This window comes from Manis javanica, chromosome 12 (genome assembly GCF_040802235.1).
Source record: "Manis javanica isolate MJ-LG chromosome 12, MJ_LKY, whole genome shotgun sequence".
NCBI classification, from domain to species: domain Eukaryota; kingdom Metazoa; phylum Chordata; class Mammalia; order Pholidota; family Manidae; genus Manis; species Manis javanica.
The window spans coordinates 9127182-9148144 of NC_133167.1; the positions used below are offsets into that span (position 1 = coordinate 9127182).

The following is a 20963-nucleotide window of genomic DNA, read 5'->3' on the forward strand; positions in this document are numbered from 1 at the left end:
TGCATCGCATGAGGGCTGGAAGTGGTAGGATTAGCTGCCTTAATAAACCAAACAAGGTGGACCCCAGACTGGGTGTATAGATAATAGTGATTAAATATAGTTGGATTCTGGACATATTTCAAAACCAGTGCCACCAGGAGTTGCATATCGGATGGACATTTACTTGGAATCCTGATCTGAGACAGCAGATAAAATGGCCCTTGAGAAGTAGATGATTTCCTAAAGTTCTATAGCTGGTGATGCATGGCCGAGCTGGGGAGGGCAGAGAAATCTTGTTGTTTTCATTATCATCAGTTCTTCCCCTTTCCCAATATCTCTAGACTTTTCCCCAGATAGCTCCTATGACATCCTCTTCTGAACACCCTCATGTATATAGCGGAATATAGCATGGGTTCCCACATAGGATTTCATCTGTATGTATCACCTTGGAAGAACTTCTCAGAACAAGGTCCTGGGTGGCCCCTACCTCCGCTCCCCCCCCCATGTTTTCATGGTCTTGGGGTAGGGCCAGCTTTCTCTGTTTCATTTTAGTGGAGTCCTGACAGTTCTTTCCCTCGATTTTACTAAATATCTTTTGGCCTTCCTAGTAAAGTAAAATGAATAAAATAGAGATCGTGCTACCAGGTTTGACGTACAGTTGTACCATGTACAATTCCAAATGATTTAACTATATGTGACATATTTTTTTTTTTTTTTTGCTTTTTAGCACTTTCAGACCATGCTGAAGTCAAAATTGAATGTCCTAACACTGAAAAAGGAACCTCTCCCAGCGGTCATCTTCCACGAGCCCGAGGCCATCGAGCTGTGCACCACCACACCCCTGATGAAGACCAGGACTCACAGTGGCTGCAAGGTACGTGGCACATGGCCAGCTGGGGCCCCCTGGAAGGGGCAGACAAAGGGACCTATAGCCTTAAGACAATTGTTTTACAGTAGCAACTTTTTAAGAAGGAAAATGTAAAATGAGTAACAAATAATAAGCTCGTTGAATGAAGGTAGTATGACTCCAGACCCTGCTTTATTTTTCTTAATGCTACAGCACTTCCTCATTCGGGGGACACATTAAAGACATCAGTTTTAGTAGGTATGAAGAGAACAGTATTCTCGCCATATTTTCCGTGGCCTGATGGAACTTTGAGCTTCGCAAGAAAATTTCTGTCTTTAATGACATTTTTTCCTTTTGTATTTGCAATCCAAATAAAATGTATCTTAAAAAATAAAAAAATGAACAATCAAACAAGTTTATCAATGGTGTTATTTTGAGCCCTTTGGGGGTAATTTTGCATCTTGTTTTCCTTCAGCTCTCCAAATGTATACTCATATTCATGCCTCAGAATCCACTATAAAACATTTTTTATTTTTTGTAAACTCTAAGGCCAACATGGAAAGAAAACTAGACGTGAAATGTACAGTTCGGTAAGCTCCTGAATTCCTTCTCACATAATATTCTTTTCTATGAGAGTTGATGGATATAATACTTGGTTTAGAGGTAACAAAGAAAATATGTTTTTTGAATATTTTGTCATCAGAGATTTGTCTCGAGTAGTGAAAATAAAATAAAAATGCTCATTTGCATGTGGGTTTCTTTTATAACCTTGTAGATACTGTCCTTTCCTTCTCGCTTTCCGGGTTAGGGAAGTAAAGGTCCACTGATCTCTCTGGCCAGGGTATTCCATCCCCTTCCCAGTTCCTGCATAGCTGCGGTCAGACTGGAGCCTATAGCAATCTTGAGTGATGGCCGTGTGCATGGAGTCTCACACAGGCCCATTCATTCCACAAATACTGGGTGCTCGCTGGCTGCCCGGGACCGGGGAGACTGTGAGCAAGACCCACCAGCATCTTTCTGGGGCTTCACTGGTAGTTGGAGGAGGAAGGAGGAGAAAATATAAGCAAACAAGCACTGGCTGGTGAAAAGCCAGAAGAATTTTCTTGTGGAAAAGGAGGGCTAATTCTCTGAGGTGGAAATGATCTTGCTGTAGTTTGGAATGCAAAGGAATGGGGCCTGTGTAACCAGGAAGTTGAGAAGGATGTGTTGATGGGGTTGGGTGTGAATCCAGATATAGAAAGAATCTTGTCATCATGGCAAAGAGTTTAGGTTTGTCCTAATTACTAGGGAAACCTCAGAGAGGTTTAAGCAAGCCAGTTATATGACTCCATTGTAAAAAGAGATATTGATGGTAACTGCTGAGGTGAGCTTCCAGCTTCCAAAGAGTAGTTGCTGTGGCCCCACTTCAGTTAGAAAAGGGGACCCACAGACCTGGCCTTGGGGCCCGTTGTATCTAGGGCTTTTGGTGAATTCATGGTAGAAAGGAATTACACAAATGCTCATGACATTTGAAAGTGATGTGAGGTCAATTCGGGTGATCCATCCTTTTGAGATTTCCTAATCATTTTGAATTCTGCTCCTGTTTGGTAAATTATCCCTCAGAAAGCAAGATTAAGTCAGTAGGGAAAGGCAGGAGGAGTTTACTTTGATGAAGTCTACAGAGTAAATGGGGGGGAAAAAGCAATAACAGAAAAAAAAAACCTAGCAATCCAATCTTCCAATCTGGTTATAAAAGGTATGTGTGTACAGAGAGAGAGAGAGGTATTTACTAAAAGAACAAAACCATCATGTTTCTGAAAAGGAGAATAGGGTTCAAAACTCATGAGTAATTTTGTTCTCTGTGTGCCACCTTAGGTTGTATTCATTTATTTTACTTCTGAAAGGATATTGAAAAACATAGAAGAAATTCAGAAGCACACACCAGAGTGAGCCAGGGTTGCCCTGGTGTCAATCTTGGGGCTGGACAAAGGGAAAGGAAAGGTGCAAAGATTTCAGCTGGACACAGGGAAGAGCTTCTGCATTCAAGGTTAAAAACGCATCCCACCGGGCTCTACAAAGTGTATGAACTCTCCCTCCCTGGAAGTCTTGGAGAGGAGATTTTAGGCATACATAATCATAATCCTGGAATCAGCAGTCGGAGCCAACACCTCTTCAGGAACTTTCCAGCTTTACGATTCTCTGTGAGGGGAAAAACGTCTAATGTCTCATTCTTCACATTGTATACTACATTACACTTTGTACATTTAAATTTTAACTTAAAGGGACTGGAGTCACAGTCTTTAATTCTCAAGGACAATGTCACATTTGTGTCCAGGGTCCTATTGTTCTGTTTAAAAACAGAGTTAGGTTTTTGAGCCTTGAGATTTCTGTTTAGAATCTCCAGACTTCCCCCACTTTTTTTCCCGATCATCTCCAGGAACAAAGTGCAGTGTTTCCTCTCTGATTCTTGCAAGTAACTTAGCTCACAAAATGCCAGCTGCAGAAGGAGCTCCCTCTCGGACTCCCGCCTGCAGGGAATAATGGGCACAATGTAGCGGGGCCCAGCTGCAGGGCCAGCACCCGGGGACCCTCCGCTTCACACAGTGCCCGTTCTTTTTGCCTAACAGCCCTCAAGTTGTGCTTGCATCACTTTGGATTTGGGAGGGAGAGAGGCAGGAGGAAGCAAAGGACAAGGGGCTTGAGAATGCATGACGGTTAGCACCATCGAGGCCCTGGCTGATCTCAGACTTCCCGCTTTCTTCTGATCTGTATTCTCTGTGGGTCCCAACGGGCTTGCTCTGCCAGGCTATTCATGTCGTGGGCAGCTGGGTCTTTGTGCTGTTCTCCTCTATTGCTGCCACTTTTTTTTTCCCCCTGGAGTGTAGTTATTTAACTGTACAAACCCACTGCATATCATTTATTATGTGCCCACCAGTATTCTTTTTGAAGATGCTTGGAGTATCAGAGGCTGTGTTTGATTTCGCAAGGCAATAATGGCTTGTCACACCGAAGTTTTCCTGCCCAGCACAATGGGATCCGATGGCTTTGGCTTTTTAGCAAAGATTTATTTAATTAACAGCCACCAAAAACCTTCTGTTTACATGGAATTGGGGAGAAAGGAATCAAGTAAGTATTGTGGGAATGCAACTTAGAGCTCAGCAGAAGGAATATAAAATGAATGCCCAAATAGATAAATTGCAAGTGCTGCTGAAATTAGTTTATGTATCAGAAACCTCCTGGGAGGCAGTTTTCTGGACCTTCTTTCCAGAGATTCTGATTCAGGCACTTAGTTTAGTGTTGGGTACTTTAAAGTAGACTGTAATTTCCATGACAGAGGGGCCAGGCCGTGCTGTGAACTTGAGGACCTGAACTAGAGTGGTGTGTAAGAAGAGCAACATTAGTGACATAAATGCCACCTGTAGTGCCATTTCACAGATGGGCTAGTTGAGGCATAGAGAGGTTCCTTCTTGTCCCGGGGCACCCCCTTGAGTAATTGGCAGAGCCTGGATTTGAACTTCAGAGGTCTGGCCCCATGGCCTGTGCTGTCTCCGCTAGACTGCCCTGTCTCTCAGTCCCCACTGAGTGGCTCCCATGTGTGTCCAGAGACAGCTCAGAAAACTGGCTGTGTCATGTGACGGTAGCAAGTGGTTTTGCTTCCGCAAGCCTCACGTCTGTGCCTCTCATAGTCATGTATTTCAGGCCATCTCTCGTCTAAAGGTCCAAGTCAAGGATTTACCTTGTTTTATTGGGTTAGAATTTTGTCTTTGCTTACAAACACCAGGAAGCATGGGGGAGTATACTAAAAGTATCATCTAATATTATACCAGATATTCCACTCATGTGCTCAAATTTGTTTTTTTTTTAATAAAGAGGGGCAGTCTATAATGAAAAGTCATGCCTTGTGAAAACTGTGTATGAAACAAAGCATGGCATGTCCAGTGGGTTCCTGTATGCCCACGTGGGCACTGTAGAAAACCCGTTCAGCAGAGATGGTCCCCAGGCTCGTGGTGTTCATAGTTTTAAAGCAAAATAACAGCACTACTGTAACAGACACACAGTTGGGAGTCTGGCACATCTTAGAACATACAGTTTTTTATTTAAAACCTTTTATAAAGTGTGTGACTGGAGGTAATCTCTGAGGGTCAGGATTTCAATGAATTGAAGAAATGTAACATGGAGGAGAAAGGCCAAAGGATAATATATAGGAAAAGATGTGGGAACCCAAACAGAATGATTGGCAGTTACGTATATAGGCCTCCCGCCGGGGCCTGGATCTGTGGGCCTTTGTGCTGGATTCACGGGGTGGTCCTTCCTCCACACCCTCCAGCATAGCCGGGCCAAGCCGAGGCAGGCCTTAAAGGATGGTGCCTGGGAGTGACACTTCCTGGCCATCTGCAGCCTGTGGGAGATGGGGGCCCATAGGGCCAGTTGACACATGGTGTTTCCTTCCGTGGCCTCCCTTTCGGTTCCCTCCTTGCTCAGGGTGTTGGTACCCTTGTCTCCCTTCTGCAGCTTGGTGGCCACCCAGCTGCCCTCACTGTGGGCCCACCAGCACCTCGCCTGGGCCTGCCTCACTCAGGAGGCTTGAGCTCCCAGATCCACCTCCCCAAGAGGGTTACTGGGCCTGGCGTCAGTTCCATCTAAGACCCTCGCTCTCCTCTTCCTGTTTGTGAAGCCAGAAACCTTACAACAATCTTGTTGCCAAGAAGGAATTCATGACTCATAAACCGTCACAATTTTTATATTACTCTTTTGGAGAACTTTGGCACACAGGGGTGGCACTAGGAGTCTGTTAGCTCTCAGGAAGGATGTGGTTGATTTCCAGTTTCATGGGACTGAGAAGAGAAATCTCTGAGCTGAAAGCTTTGAGGCAACCCTTATCCTACCACGTCACATGCATGTAAAATGGCCAGGCTTAGAAGTGGATTTCACCAACACCCCTTCTCAGAAGAGCTCCTGATTTGAATTTAAATGTATTTAAAATTAGCATCACATGTATCTGTTTTCTATATTTATATCTGTGTGTTTATTTGACCAGTTATGTATTTAATTAGAAATATAGTCATGTTTTCTCATTTGAGCCAAAGGCCCATTTTTTTCCCCACCCATTAACAGAAGAGAGAAACAATGTATTATGTTGTCATTCTTATCAAATGCATTTTGCAGCCCTTTCTTGGTCTAGGTCATTTTGGGGATTGCATGAATCTAATTATGCAGACTTTTCCCTTGCAAAGTAAGTTTCTGAGTTAGATATGAAGACTGAATACAGACAAAATAAAGAATAGTAATATATAAATTAAGATTCAGGTACATGCTCACTATTGGTTATTTATGTTCCTCTAAATTTACAGTGGATGATACCTAATTCTAATTGTTTACTCTTCATTCTTTCTCAGACTTCCCTGTAAACAAATCAAACCACAAATTCTGCCCGTCTCTTTAAATGTAGGAAGGTCAAAGTTGATATGAGCAGCTAATATCTGTTGTTTCAGGGACAAGCTTTTATTTTTCTGCAGTTTTTACTTTTGTTGGCTTTTACCTTTTCTGCCTCTCTCCTTTCCTCTCTCCTTTCTTTCCTTCCTCTTCCCTCCTGCCCTTCCTAAGTTTCTTCTTTCATTTCTTTCTTTAACCACAAGAACATGTTCCATACTCTCAGGATGATCCAGGTGTTAATAAATTAGGACACAAAGATAAACAATGGTTCTGGATGCTTTGGGTTGAAATAACAGAAAACCTAACTTGCATTGACTTGAATCATTGACATTTATTTGCCTTTGAATCTGCAAATTCCAACTGGAGGGAAGGGAAAGGAGATGCCAGAGAGGCAATGAAAGAGTGTCCACTGCAGAAAAGATAGCTTCATGATGTGGGGGGTCAGATGTGCCTCACATGATGAGCAGTGACAGTGAAAGTAGATGCAGGGTCCTCAGGCTGCAGAGGGAGGACTGTCCTTCTGGGTTGGACCCAGACCATTCCCTGAAATTTGCACCAGAGATGCTTTTGTGCAGATGAGATGAGCCTCTGCTTGAGTACAAGTGACCCTCCAGGGCCCGAGTGCAGGCAGTCAGGAATGGCCATCCCCTACCATGTGGTTTGCATCAAAGGGCTTTGTCTCGCTGGTGGGGAGGGGTTTTCATTTCCTGGAGAAATCCTGGGCCCTCCTTTTAAGGCTTTTCGCTCTGCGTTTCTATTTGGGCACCCCAGTATTCAAGGTTAGGATAGGGAAAGAGGAGCAAGATTTCCAAAGAGGTAATGAGCTCAGGGTAGTGAAATTTGAGATGTCTGTGGGGCCACCCCGGGGCACCACCCAAAGGATACCTTGTCAGATGGGTTTGGAGTTTCGTAGATATCTGGTGCCTCAGAGAGAACAGGGCACGAGAAGAGGAAGGGGACAGACGTGCGTGCACACAAGCTCACACATGCAAACGTGGATCCACCTCTAGTATTTAAGCACCAGAGAAAGAAGCATCATCAGCAAAGGCGTGTGGTGGAAAGCAGAGGCGACTCCCCCCCACCCCCGCCCCCAGGCCTGGAGCTGCCCTCAGCCTTGAGCTTCGTTCCCTCTGCTCCTACTCACAGGGCCCACTCTGCCAATGACCTGCTCCCATCTCAGAAGCGTCAAGGGGAGAAAATAGATACAACTCTGAGGACAGCTGAGGATCCTGTGTGTTGTTTTGGGGTTGGTCTTTGTGCATACGTTTGAGATACAGACCACTTACACCCCTGCTGTGCACCTAGCATGGAGGAGCATCTGTTAGTGGCTTTTATGTAAACTGGCCATGAGTCCTGACTTATGACTTTGAATTCTACATATTGGTCTTCCCACTGACACCCGTGGTGGCCTCGGTGAAGTTCTTTATCCCTTGTGGCTCACTTTTCATATCTGATGATGAAAATCTTTAGCTGTTGCAATTGTCTTCACTTCAACTAGTAAAACTGTTGAGACTATAGATACCATTCTGCCTGAAAGCTTGTTGAGTAAGATTGACCTTCTTTCATAGAGCCATTCTTTCCCATGTGGATGGGCCCAGTAGAGCTGTTTTCCCCATTGAAGGATTTTCTGGGGATCCTTGACACCTTCAAATAATTTATTTCCTATTGTCCCGCACTGGGAGGGCTATGACTGAAATGGCCATTTTACTCTGGGGAACCAGATTTCACATTAAAGAGTAACCGCTGGGCTAATGTCAAAGACTATATCTTCTTGTATCTTTATTTCTTGCCTTTACAAACTCTTGGGAGATCACTAAAGATTCATTAGTGAGAAATGGGAGAACAATCTAAACATCTGAAAGAGATATTATAGCATTTTTCTCCACGATACTGTGGACAACATGCAGTCATTTAAGGTTCTGTTATAGAAATTATACTGATGCAAAAAATGTTCATAATGTAATAAACAAATAAAAAAATTGGTTAGAAAATGTTATTAGGATCCTATTTTTGTAAAATAAAAGTAAACTAATTATATGCAAACATCCATAATAAAAGGCTCATACTAGGCAGCTCACAGGCCAACATGGCGGCGTGAGTAGGACAGTGGGAATCTCCTCCCAAAAACATATATATTTTTGAAAATACAACAAATACAACTAATCCTGAAAGAGAGACCAGAAGATACAGGACAACAGCCAGACTACATCCACACATGGGAGAGCCCAGCGCCTGGTGAAAGGGGTAAGATACAAGCCCCGGCCAAGCGGGACCTGAGCACACCTCCCCCCAGTTCCCGGCGGGAGGGAGAGGGAGCCCAGGACTGCTAAACACCCAGCCCCAGCCACCCGCACTAGAGCGCAGACACAGTGCATGCATGGAGGACTGGAAACTAGGGAAACAGAGCAGCAAGACCTCTGAGCGGGTTCTGAAGCTGATGCCCCTGTGATAAAGAAAAGGAGTGCTTTTTGAAAGTCTTAAAGGGACAGGGATATAACAGCTGGATGGAAACAACACAGGTCACAGCCCAGTGGCTGGAAATTGCAGGGAAAACCGGGCGCACTAACCCCCTGGGCAACAGCTCTGAGATCCCCCACGGAGGTAAACAGCCAAACAGCCCCCCGTCCATTACCCCTCTGGGTGCTGCGAAAGCAGAGAAGCAGCCTAAGGCAGGCCCCACCCTCAGAAAGGGAGTTTCCGCCATATCAGCCGGGCAAGACACAGAGATCCAGTCTACACGCAATTACCCAACACAAGCCACTAGGGGTTGCAGTTGTCCCAGTAAAGAAAGGCCAGTAGCAAGTGAAAAGTTTGGCTCTCCCAGCTGATAGTCAATAGCACCTGTCAACATGAAAAGGCAAAAAAATATGATGCAAACAAGACTAACCCAGACAGCTTTGGCATCTGCTACATCTTCCCCTGAGAAGGAACCTGGGGAGATAGATTTAACCAGTCTTCCTGAAAAAGAATTCAAAACAAAAGTCATGACCATGCTGATGGACTTGCAGAGAAATATGCAAGAACTAAGGAGGGAGAATACAAAAATAAAACAAGCTCTGGAAGGACTTCAAAACAGAATGGATGAGATGCAAGAGACCATTAATGGACTAGAAAACAGAGAACAGGAACGCAGAGAAGCTGATGCAGAGAGAGATAAAAGGATCTCCAGGAATGAAAGAATTCTAAGAGAGCTGAGTGACCAATCAAGATGGAACAATATCCGCATTATAGGGGTACCAGAAGAAGAAGAAGAGAGAGAAAGGGATAGAAAGTGTCTTTGAAGAAATAATTGCCAAAAACTTCCCCAAACTAGGGGAAGAAATGGCCTCTCAGACCACAGAGGTACACAGAACTCCCATGACAAGGGATCCAAGGAGGGCAACACCAAGACACATAATAATTAAAATGGCAAAGATCAAAGACAAGGACAAAGTATTAAAGGCAGCCAGAGAGAAAAAAAAGGTTACCTACAAAGGAAAACCCATCAGGCTATCATCAGACTTCTCAACAGAAACCCTACAGGCCAGAAGAGAATGACATGATACACTTAATGCAATGAAACAGAAGGGCCTTGAACCAAGATTGCTGTATCCAGCATGAATATCATTTAAATATGAAGGAGGGATTAAGCAATTCCCAGACAAGAAAAAGTTGAGGGAATTTGCCTCCCACAAACCACCTCTACAGGGCATCCTACAGGGACTGCTCTAGATGGGAGCACTCCTAAAAAGAGCACAGAACAGAACACCCAACATATGAAGAAGGGAGGAGGAGGAATAAGAAGGGAGAGAAAAAAAGAATCATCAGACCGTGTTTATAATAGCTCAACAAGCCAGTTAAGTTAGACAGTAAGATAGTAAAGAAGCTAACCCTGAACCTTTGGTAACCACAAACTTAAAGCCTGCAATGGCAATAAGTACATACCTTTCAATAATCACCCTAAATGTAAATGGACTGAATGCACCAATCAAAAGACACAGAGTAACAGAATGGATAAAAAAGCAAGATCCATCCATATGCTGCTTACAAGAGACTCACCTCAAACCCAAAGACACGCACAGACTTAAAGTCAAGGGATGGAAAAGATATTTCATACAAACAACAGAGAGAAGAAAGCAGGTGTTGCAATTCTGGTATCAGACAAAACAGACTTCAAAATAAAGAAAGTAACAAAAGATAAAGAAAGACATTACATAATGATAAAGGGCTCAGTCCAACAAGAGGATATAACCATTATAAATATATATGCACCCAACACAGGAGCACCAACATATGTGAAACAAATACTAACAGAACTAAAGGAGGAAATAGACTGCAATGCATTCATTTTAGGAGACTTCAACACACCACTCACTCCAAAGGACAGATCCACCAGACAGAAAATAAGTAAGGACACAGAGGCACTGAAGAAGACACTAGAACAGATGGACCTAATAGCCATCTACAAAACTCTACATCCAAAAGCACCAAAAGCAACAGGATACACATTCTTCTCAAGTGCACATGGAACATTCTCCAGAATAGACCACATACTAGGCCTCAAAAAGAGTATCAGTAAATTCCAAAAGATTGAAATCCTACCAACCAACTTTTCAGACCACAAAGGCATAAAACTAGAAATAAACTGTACAAAGATAGCAAAAAGGCTCACAAACACATAGAGACTTAACAACACGCTCCTAAATAATCAATGGATCAATGACCAAATCAAAATCGAGATCCAGCAATATATGGAAACAAACGACAACAACAACACTAAGCCCCAACTACTGTGGGACACAGCAAAAGCAGTCTTAAGAGGAAAGTATATAGCAATTCAGGCATATTTAAAAAAGGAAGAACAATCCCAAATAAATGGTCTAATGTCACAATTATCGAAATTGGAAGAAGAAGAACAAATGAGGCCTAAGGTCAGCAGAAGGAGGGACATAATAAAGATCTGAGAAGAAATAAATAAAATTGAGAAGAATAAAAGAATAGCAAAAATCAATGAAACCAAGAGCTGGTTCTTTGAGGAAATAAACAAATTAGATAGGCCTCTAGCCCAACTTATTAAGAGGAAAAGAGAGTCAACACAAATCAACAGTATCAGAAATGAGAAAGGAAAAATCACGATGGACCCCACAGAAATACAAAGAATTATTAGTGAGTACTATGAAAACCTATATGCTAACAAGCTGGGAAACCTAGGAGAAATGGACAACTTCCTAGAAAAATACAACCTTCCAGGACTGACCCAGAAAGAAACAGAAAATCTAAACAGACCAATTACCAGCAATGAAATTGAAGCGGTAATCAAAAAACTACCAAAGAACAAAACCTCTGGGCCAGATGGATTCACCTCAGAATTTTATCACACATACAGGGGAGACATAATACCCATTCTCCTTAAAGTTTTCCAAAAAATAGAAGAGGAGGGGATACTCCCAAACTCATTCTATGAAGCTAACATCACCCCAATACCAAAACCAGGCAAAGACCCCAACAAAAAAGAAAATTACAGACCAATATCCCTGATGAACATAGATGCAAAAATACTCAACAAAATATTAGCAAACCGAATTCAAAAATACATCAAAAGGATTGTACACCATGACCAAGTGAGATTCATCCCAGGGATGCAAGGATGGTACAACATTTAAAAGTCCATCAACATCATCCACCACATCAACAAAAAGAAAGACAAAAACCACATGATCATCTCCATAGATGCTGAAACAGCATTTGACAAAATTCAACATCCATTCATGATAAAAACTCTCAGCAAAATGGGAATAGAGGGCAAGTTCCTCAACATAATAAAGGCCATATATCATAAACCCACAGCCAACATTATACTGAACAGTGAGAAGCTGAAAGCTTTTCCTCTGAGATCAGTAACAAGACAGGGATGCCCACTCTCCCCACTGTTATTCAACATAGTACTGGAGGTCCTAGCCATGGCAATCAGACAAAACAAAGAAATACAAGGAATCCAGATTGGTAAAGAAGGAGTTAAACTGTCACTATTTGCAGATGACATGATATTGTACACAAAAAACCCCAAAGACTCCACCCCAAAACTACTAGAACTGATATCAGAATACAGCAAAGTTGCAGGATATATAAAATTAACACACAGAAATCTGTAGCTTTCCTATACACTAACAATGAACCAATAAAAAGAGAAATCAGGAAAACAATTCCATTCACAATTGCATCAAAAAGAATAAAATGCCTAGGAATAAACCTAACCAAAGAAGTGAATGACCTATTCTCTGAAAACTACAAGTCACTCTTAAGAGAAATTAAAGGGGACACTAACAAATGGAAACTCATCCCATGCTCGTGGCTAGGAACAATCAATATCGTCAAAATGGCCATCCTGCCCAAAGCAATATACAGATTTGATGCAATCCCTATCAAATTACCAGCAACATTCTTCAATGAACTGGAACAAATAATTCAAAAATTCATATGAAAACACCAAAGACCCCAAATAGCCAAGGCAATCCTGAGAAAGAAGAATAAAGTAGGGGGGATCTCACTCTCCAACTTCAAGCTCTACTATAAAGCCATAGTAATCAAGACAATTTGGTACTGGCACAAAAACAGAGCCACAGACCAATGGAACAGACTAGAGAATCCAGACATTAACCCAGACATATATGGTCAATTAATATTTGATAAAGGAGCCATGGACATACAATGGCGAAATGACAGTCTCTTCAACAGATGGTGCTGGCAAAACTGGTCAGCTACACATAGGAGAATGAAACTGGACCATTGTCTAACCCCATATTCAAAGGTAAACTCAAAATGGATCAAAGACCTGAATGTAAGTCATGAAACCATTAAACTCTTGGAAAAAAAACATAGGCAAAAATCTCTTAGACATAAACATGAGTGACCTCTTCTTGAACATATTTCCCCGGGCAAGGAAAACAACAGCAAAAATGAACAAGTGGGACTATATTAAGCTGAAAAGCTTCTGTACAGCAAAAGACACCATCAATAGAACAAAAAGGAACCCTACAGTATGGAAGAATATATTTGAAAATGACAGATCCGATAAAGGCTTGACGTCCAGAATATATAAAGAGCTCATAGGCCTCAACAAACAGAAAACAAATAACCCAATTATAAAATGGGCAGAGGAACTGAACAGACAGTTCTCTAAAAAAGAAATATAGATGGCCAACAGACACATGAAAAGATGCTCCACATCGCTAATTATCAGAGAAATGCAAATTAAAACTACAATGAGGTATCACCTCACACCAGTAAGGAGAGCTGCCATCTAAAAGACAAACAACAACAAATGTTGGTGAGGCTGTGGAGAAAGGGGAACCCTCCTACACTGCTGGTGGGAATGTAAATTAGTTCAACCATTGTGGAAAGCAGTATGGAGGTACATCAAAATGCTCAAAACAGACTTACCATTTGACCTAGGAATTCCACTCCTAGGAATTTACCCTAAGAATGCAGCAATCAAGTTTGAGAAAGACAGATGCACCCCTATGTTTATCACAGCACTATTTCAAGAATTGGAAGCAACCTAAATGTCCATCGATAGATGAATGGATAAAGAAGATGTGGTACATATACACAATGGAATACTACTCAGCCATAAGAAAAGAGCAAATCCTACCATTTGCAGCAGCATGGATGGAGCTGGAGAGTATTATGCTCAGCGAAATAAGCCAAGCAGAGAAAGAGAAATACCAAATGATTGCACTCATCTGTGGAGTATAAGAACAAAGGAAAAACTAAAGGAACAAAACAGCAGCAGAATCACAGAGCTCAAGAATGGACTAACAGGTACCAAAGGGAAAGGGACTGGGGAGGATGGGTGGGTAGGGAGGGATAAGGTTGGGGAGAAGAATCAGGGGGTATTAAGATTAGCATGCATGGGGGGGGCGGAGAAAGGGGAGGGCTGTACAACACAGAGAAGACAAGTAGTGACTCTACAACACTTTGCTATGCTGATGGACAGTGACTGTAAAGGGGTTTTGGGGGGAACCTGGTATAGGGGAGAGCCTAGTAAACATAATATTCATCATGTAAGTGTAGATTAATGATAACAAAAAAAAAAAGCAGTTCCTGTGTGGTAACCTCCAATGAGTTCTACACAAATGTATAAAGGGCATGTAAAAGTGTAGGCAAAGGGTTTGTTTGTGCTTATACAGAGGATCAAAGCGTAATTTGGCTACCCCGAAAATGAACTAAAATACGATTTGAAAAAGAACTTCCAACATCAGCACTCTCTGGAAGACTCATGCTAGAAGATGATCATCAAAAAACCCCAAGAAAGATCCAGGCGCTGCTACAGGTGTAGATGCACTCATCCCACTGGTTCCCAGACTTGCCATGGAAATGAAGAAGGAGATATCTAAGCTGGCCTGTGTATACAGTAAAACAACAAATTTGACTGGATCTACACTGTTGGAACTCAACCAAGAATTAGGAGAAGTGCAAATTGTAGCGCTCCAAAATCTTACAACTACAGTCTATTTACTGTTAAAAGAACATATGGGATGTGAACAGTCCCCAGGAATGGGTTGTTTTAATTTGTCTGATTTCTCTCAGACTGTTCAAGTTCAGTTGGACAATATCCACCATATTATAGATAAGTTTTCACAAATGCCTAGGGTGCCTAACTGGTTTTCTTGATTTCACTGGAGATGGCTGGTAATTATAGGTCTGCTTTGGTTATGTAACTGTACTCCTATTATGTCAATGTGTGTGTGCAATTTAATTAGTAGTTTAAAACCTATACATGCTGAAGTTACTCTACAAGAAGATATGTCAAAGAAATAATCAGTCTTCCCATGTTTTCTTCCGCCTGCTACTTCTATAGCTTTTCTTCTTCCTTCCTAATTACAACCCTTAAATAGAATTCGTGTCTCATATCGAATTTACCGAGTATCATAATTCCTCCAAGTGGTAAAGACACCTCAAGACAAATGCTGGGCATAGAAGACACAGGGCATAAATATGCAAAGAAGAAAAAAGCTAACCTTTTCAAACAATATGGCTTCTCTCTCACTTACCAACTTTACATTTCCCTGTATGGCCTCGGAAGATGACTGGTTAGCCAGAGACGGGTAAGATTCCTCAAGGGAGGAACAACCTAAGACAGGCACAGTCGCAGGGGGGCCATCAGGTGAGAAATTGGGGATCAACAGAGGTAAGGCCTAGAACCTCACCCCCCCTGTTTTGAGAGAAATCTGCTGCATCCGTGGATGTTTTATTGCCCTTGTCTAGCTTGGATTAACACATAGTCTACAGGCACACACCTGATTATCTACATTTTCTCTTACAACACTAAACTATGTTTTCTACCTTTATCTTGTATCTACTTACCACTTCAGCATTTTATTAAAAATAATAATAATAAAGAGAGAAATGTGGTATCCACATATAAATCAAGTACAAAAATCAAACGAATATTCATATTTGAAATGATTGTTTATAATTCATAATGCATGATCAAAACCGAAAGTTTCTGTGATGACTGCCCTTGTACTGTTCACCATGTAACTTATTCACTATGTAAGAATTTGTTCTCCATTGTAACAACTTGTTCATTATGCTTCAGAAGATTGGAGACTGACGAGAATTAGGCTTGGGGTGGATTAATGATTGTGCATTGAGCACTGACTCCCCTATACAGAATTTTGTTGTTGTTAACAACCATTTGATCAATAAATATGAGAGATGCCCTCTCAAAAAAAAAAAAAAGGCTCATACTAAAATATGAATAGAAATAATCCTTGAGTAGGCTCATGGATAAAACTTCTGATTTTCTTACTTTTATGCTTTTTTTCATTTTCTAAATTTGCAACAATGAGCAAATATGACTTTTGTAATTTTAAAAATTAATTATTTAAGACAAGTGTCTTTGGATGAGAAAGCTTGACTGGAAAGTTATGTGGAAGACTCTCCCTTCTAAATGTAGCATTTGGGAAATAACTTCATGTAATTTACCAATTTAGACTTAGTTTTTTCTCTTTGCCCAAATCAGAATTTCTGTAGCTCCAGGGAAAGTGACATTTGTCCATCCAATATGTGACCTGTCTGGGGTCAGATTTGTCTGTCTGCTTAGGATAATAATTGTAGACCTACTGAAGTGCATTTGTGGGGATGGTACTGATTTCCTGAGGGCTGCATGGCGCAGATTTAGTGCTTGAAACAAAAGTTTATTGTCTCATAGAACTGGAGGCTCGAAGTCCAAACTCCATGTACCTGGGCAGAGATCGAGGTGTCAGCAGTGGCTCCCTCCCTCTGGAGGCTCTGGGGCAGCCCGTTTCAGCCCCCTGCCTCTTCCGGTTTATGGTGTCTGCAGGCATTTCGTGGCCCAATCCCTCCAATCTTTTCCTCCTTGGCCACATTGCCTTCTCTTCTGTCTGAATCAATTCTTCCCCTATCTTTCCCTTAGAAAGGCACTTGCAATTGGATTTAGTGCCTATTTGATAATCCAGGATAATCTCCCTACCTCAAGATCCCTCAGTTTAATCAAAGCTTTTATATATCCAGTTCCAGCGACCTGGGCCTCGTAACTTTGGGTTTCCTATTCAGACTTCTGTACATAGTTTCTTTATAAGTGGAGAATTCTAGAAATGCAAGGATTTCCAAGCAAAAATAAATACAATGCTCATAGTTCATCAGTTGGTCAGGTTATGTTTATTGTGCTTATTATTTCTTGAGCCTACAAAAATGCTTTCATTGGAATTCAGAAAACTATTCTGAAAAATAGATTGAGAAAGATTGGTCTGTAGAACTGTCTTACTCCTATTTTGAGCCAAATTTCCTTATTTCATTTACTTTATCAAAATTTCTGGAAGAGTAACATTATCTTAAAATTTTCAGTGGAACCACAAAGTCATGAGCATTAGTAGTTTGTTATGATGCAATGCAGGTAAAATAAAGAAACCTCACAATTCTACCACTGGGAATGTGAATAATGTTTTTTCCCCATTCCCAGTAAAGCTTTAAGGACAATTTTGAAATTTTGAAACTGATACGGAAAATATTATGAATATAATGTGTTGTGTTTCTGAGAGAAGTATCTTGTTAGGAAGTTATTTTCCCTTCTTGGCTTCCTGTTTAGACAGTTTGTCTGAAACAATTTGTTGGTTTAGTTCTGAAAATAGAGTTTAATCGTTTTCTGAACTTAGGGATCAGTTGTTTATGAAATATGTTCATTATTCTGCATTCTTTTCTGAATTTAATTCTGTGGGGAAAATATTTAGTTCCTCTAAATATAAAACAGTAAAATAATATTTTCTCTGTGATAGATTTTATTTGTTAGGCAGCCTATAGAAACAGTATACAGAAGACCAAAACCAATGAAGTTGGTAAAAACTCATTAATATGATGTTTTATGGTTTCCCACAGGTTATACAACTTGTTAGAGATGGTCACTAGGTCATGATGACTTCAACTAAAATCTAGTTCATGCAAGTATAGTGCTTAAGTATAAGAAGTTAACATTTAAAAGACTTTCTCAAGTTTATATATATTTTTCTACTTAACAGTCTTTGTTATTTCATTTTTTGGGTGTTCTATTCACCTTTTATATTAGAGCCATCTGTATAGAAAAAAATCACATGTTAGCACAACAATCTCCCTGCTATGATAAGACTGGTTTAATTCATTGTTAAGTGGAAAAAATTTCCCTAAGTAAGGAGGTATTCGACAATATCAACTATGACTATACTCTCAGATAAACCTAGACTTTCTTTGCAAGTGACTTTTTTTCCCTTAAGTTAAAAAATTTCATCAAAGCAATACCTGCACAGATTAAAAAAAAATCAAATGATAATGAAAAACAAAACATAAAATATATTTATCTGTATCCTTCATCATTTTCTTACACCCAAGCCCTCCTCACAGGGACAATTGTCACTATTTTAGCAGTTTCTCCTTAGGTTTACCTTCATATTTCAAATACTGTGCTTTCACCCATTATAGGTAGTATCTTTTATCTGTTTTGATAGACAAATATTTAGGTCTATTATCTCATTCCATAACCCTCTCCACCTCCCCTCCTCCATCATCCTAATACAGTGACATCTGAAATTTTAATTAATATCTGTGTGATTACTGCAGCATCAATTGATGCACCATGATTTTGTTTCTTTTCTTGTTCAATATATTTTTGAATGAATAATTTATTCTTTTTGGATTTGTTTTATATATGCTTATACTTGATTTTTTCCAAATGCACATTCAGATTTGGCATGAACCTATCAATATGTTACTTAATTACTCAATCATCAAGATAGTGTATTCCTTTTAATCTCCTCGTGGGATTCTCTCTGCCAGAATTCTGTGTCCTCTGCACCTTGACTAGACTCTTTGACTCTAGGCCGTCTTCATCGCTATAACTCTGGGACTTCTTTCCTGAATTCTGTGAAAGTGCTGAATATGCCTCTTCTTTCTTCCTCTTCTTTTGATTTGCTCCTTTGTTTTGCTGGAGAACATGTTCAAGAAGTAAAAATTGTGTGCCTTGTAAGTCTGAAAATTTCTTTATTCTACCCTCACCTTTTTGAAAGTTTGGCTTGTTATAGAAATATAGATTGGAAATGATTTTCACTTACTATTGCAATGGCACTGCCCATTGACTTTTACTATCCCATGTTACTGTTGAGGAATCTGATCCCATTTGATTTAGATTCTAATGTTCCTTTGTATGTGACTTTTTTCCCCATCCACTCTCTAGAAGCTTTTTGTATTTTCTTTATATTCTTGGTGCTCCGAAATTTCATGACTATGTGCCTTGGTATGAATTTTCCCTCCAGTCCATTTAGTTGGAAAATTATGGATCTTTCCAATTTGGAGACTCTTGTTTCTTGATATTTTGGGGAACCTTAGTTAAAATCCCTATTTCCCCTCCCAATTTTTGAACCATTTGAGGAATGAAAAATGTGATACAGATAGATTAGATCAAAATACCAGTTTTATAGAACTTGCTCTGGAGGGTGTGGCTTAAGTGTGTAGACTGTGTTTTCTAAAGCTTCCCAATCTTTGTTGAAACCTCTAGTGTGTTCTGTCTCCTCTCCCATTCATTCTATCCTTTTGTGCTTATAGCTTAAAAATGTCCATTATGATCAATTCCATGCAATTTGGAGATAAGGTCACCTTGCCATCTTTATCCAGAAGTCCTCTCTGAATTATTAAAGTCTCTCTGAATTGCTAATTTTAGCTGTCTGAACTTTCCCTGCTTTATATCTTTATTTAAGATGGGAATGGTGATACTTAACTTATTTTTAAGTTTAAAGAGATATTTGTAAAGTGCTCTAAACTTTTCACAAGCACAGAGCTGTATAAATAAAGTACCATTGTTATTCAAATATAGCTTTCCTTGGTTTGACCGGAAAGGTCAATGAACTATAGACAGAACAGCAGCAAATGAGGTAAAGATGTTAAAGTGACAATAAAGAACCCACATCATAAAAAGGTTATGAACTGCTCCCTTAACATGAACAGATATTTCTTACAATATCTCTGAGTGTTTCAACTCCTGTAACTTTAAAATTTTAAAAGTTATTTTATTTTAACTTTTAAAAACCTCTGTGACCAACAGGTGCAGATGTGTTCCTTGGTGTGTTGGTTGTTCATTTCTCTGTTTTTACTGAAAATATATATTCATTTCTTGGCAAGAGAACTGTCTGGGCTTCCGTGCATACTGAGATCTCTAAATGAGACATTAGTCAGATTGGCATTTATGAGTCACCAGGCATCTTCACAAGCCAAATCCAGGAATTAGGAAATAATTTACTCAGGAAATAAGGGGGATAAATGAAATTTACCATCCTGGGAAACATGAAAACTACCTTGTGAGATCCTAGTGAAATTAGTCCCCCCCACCCCCAACACACACATTGATGGATTGACGCATTCTCTTTAAGATTTGGTTTTGTGACACTCATGAGCAGTGCTGGAATGCTCTCAAGTCACCATCAAGCTGTTGTGTCTTGAATATTTGTTAGAGCAGGAAAGGTGCTGTCCATTGTCACAAAGACATTTTACTATTAGTCTATTGGTGGGATGGTACAAAACAGGTGGTTTTTGTTTTTTTCTCCCCAGATAGCTTACCAGTTCATTCAGAGGCCTCCTTGCTTGTGAATGAGCATCCCTTCTTTGTTCTGTCTTCCTTAATCTCATTCCAACGGTTCCCTAAGGCCCTCTCACTCCTTACCCTTCCTTACAGCCCCATTCCCTAAGGGTTCTGGTCTATCACGAGCATCTGGCCAGTGAGTCACTGAGAAAAAGTCAAACAAAGGGAATTTAGAGACTGTTAGGACAAAGAAGAAATTATGTTATTCATTCATGGCACTAAAATCTCCTCGCAGGGACTGTACCCATTTTTCTTTTTAAATCACACATCCCAAACAAAATAAATGTTCACTACTGATAACTACAGATTTTTTCATATATATGTTAAATCTATGTACCGGTTACTAACACATGTATAGTTAAGAAAGATACATAATGGACATTTTAGAGGAATGAGCTAAATCTGAAATGATGCTTTATGTCTATCTTGTCGATGACGATGGCTTCATTTTGTCATTAGTCTAGGCAAGGCTCTTCTCTAGTAACGGTCGATGTGAACCCGGACTGCAAGTGGTCCTGACAATGTCGGTGTAGCTCTGCTGGTCTTGTCATACCCAGCGGGATCATCAGTGTTTCCCCAGAGTGAGGGAGAAAAGACCACATGTCCAGAAGACAAGATGTG

The 20963-nt window shown here is 40.5% G+C and overlaps 1 protein-coding gene across 1 annotated transcript in view; it reads left to right on the plus strand.

Moving 5' to 3' along the window:
* The window catches only part of PID1 (phosphotyrosine interaction domain containing 1), a 214255-nt gene that overhangs the window by 93726 nt on the left and 99566 nt on the right, over positions 1 to 20963 (plus strand). The window contains exon 2 of the mRNA XM_036997802.2: positions 707 to 853. Coding sequence (XP_036853697.1) covers positions 707 to 853 — 147 coding nt within the window. The remainder of the gene's footprint in view (positions 1 to 706; positions 854 to 20963) is intronic.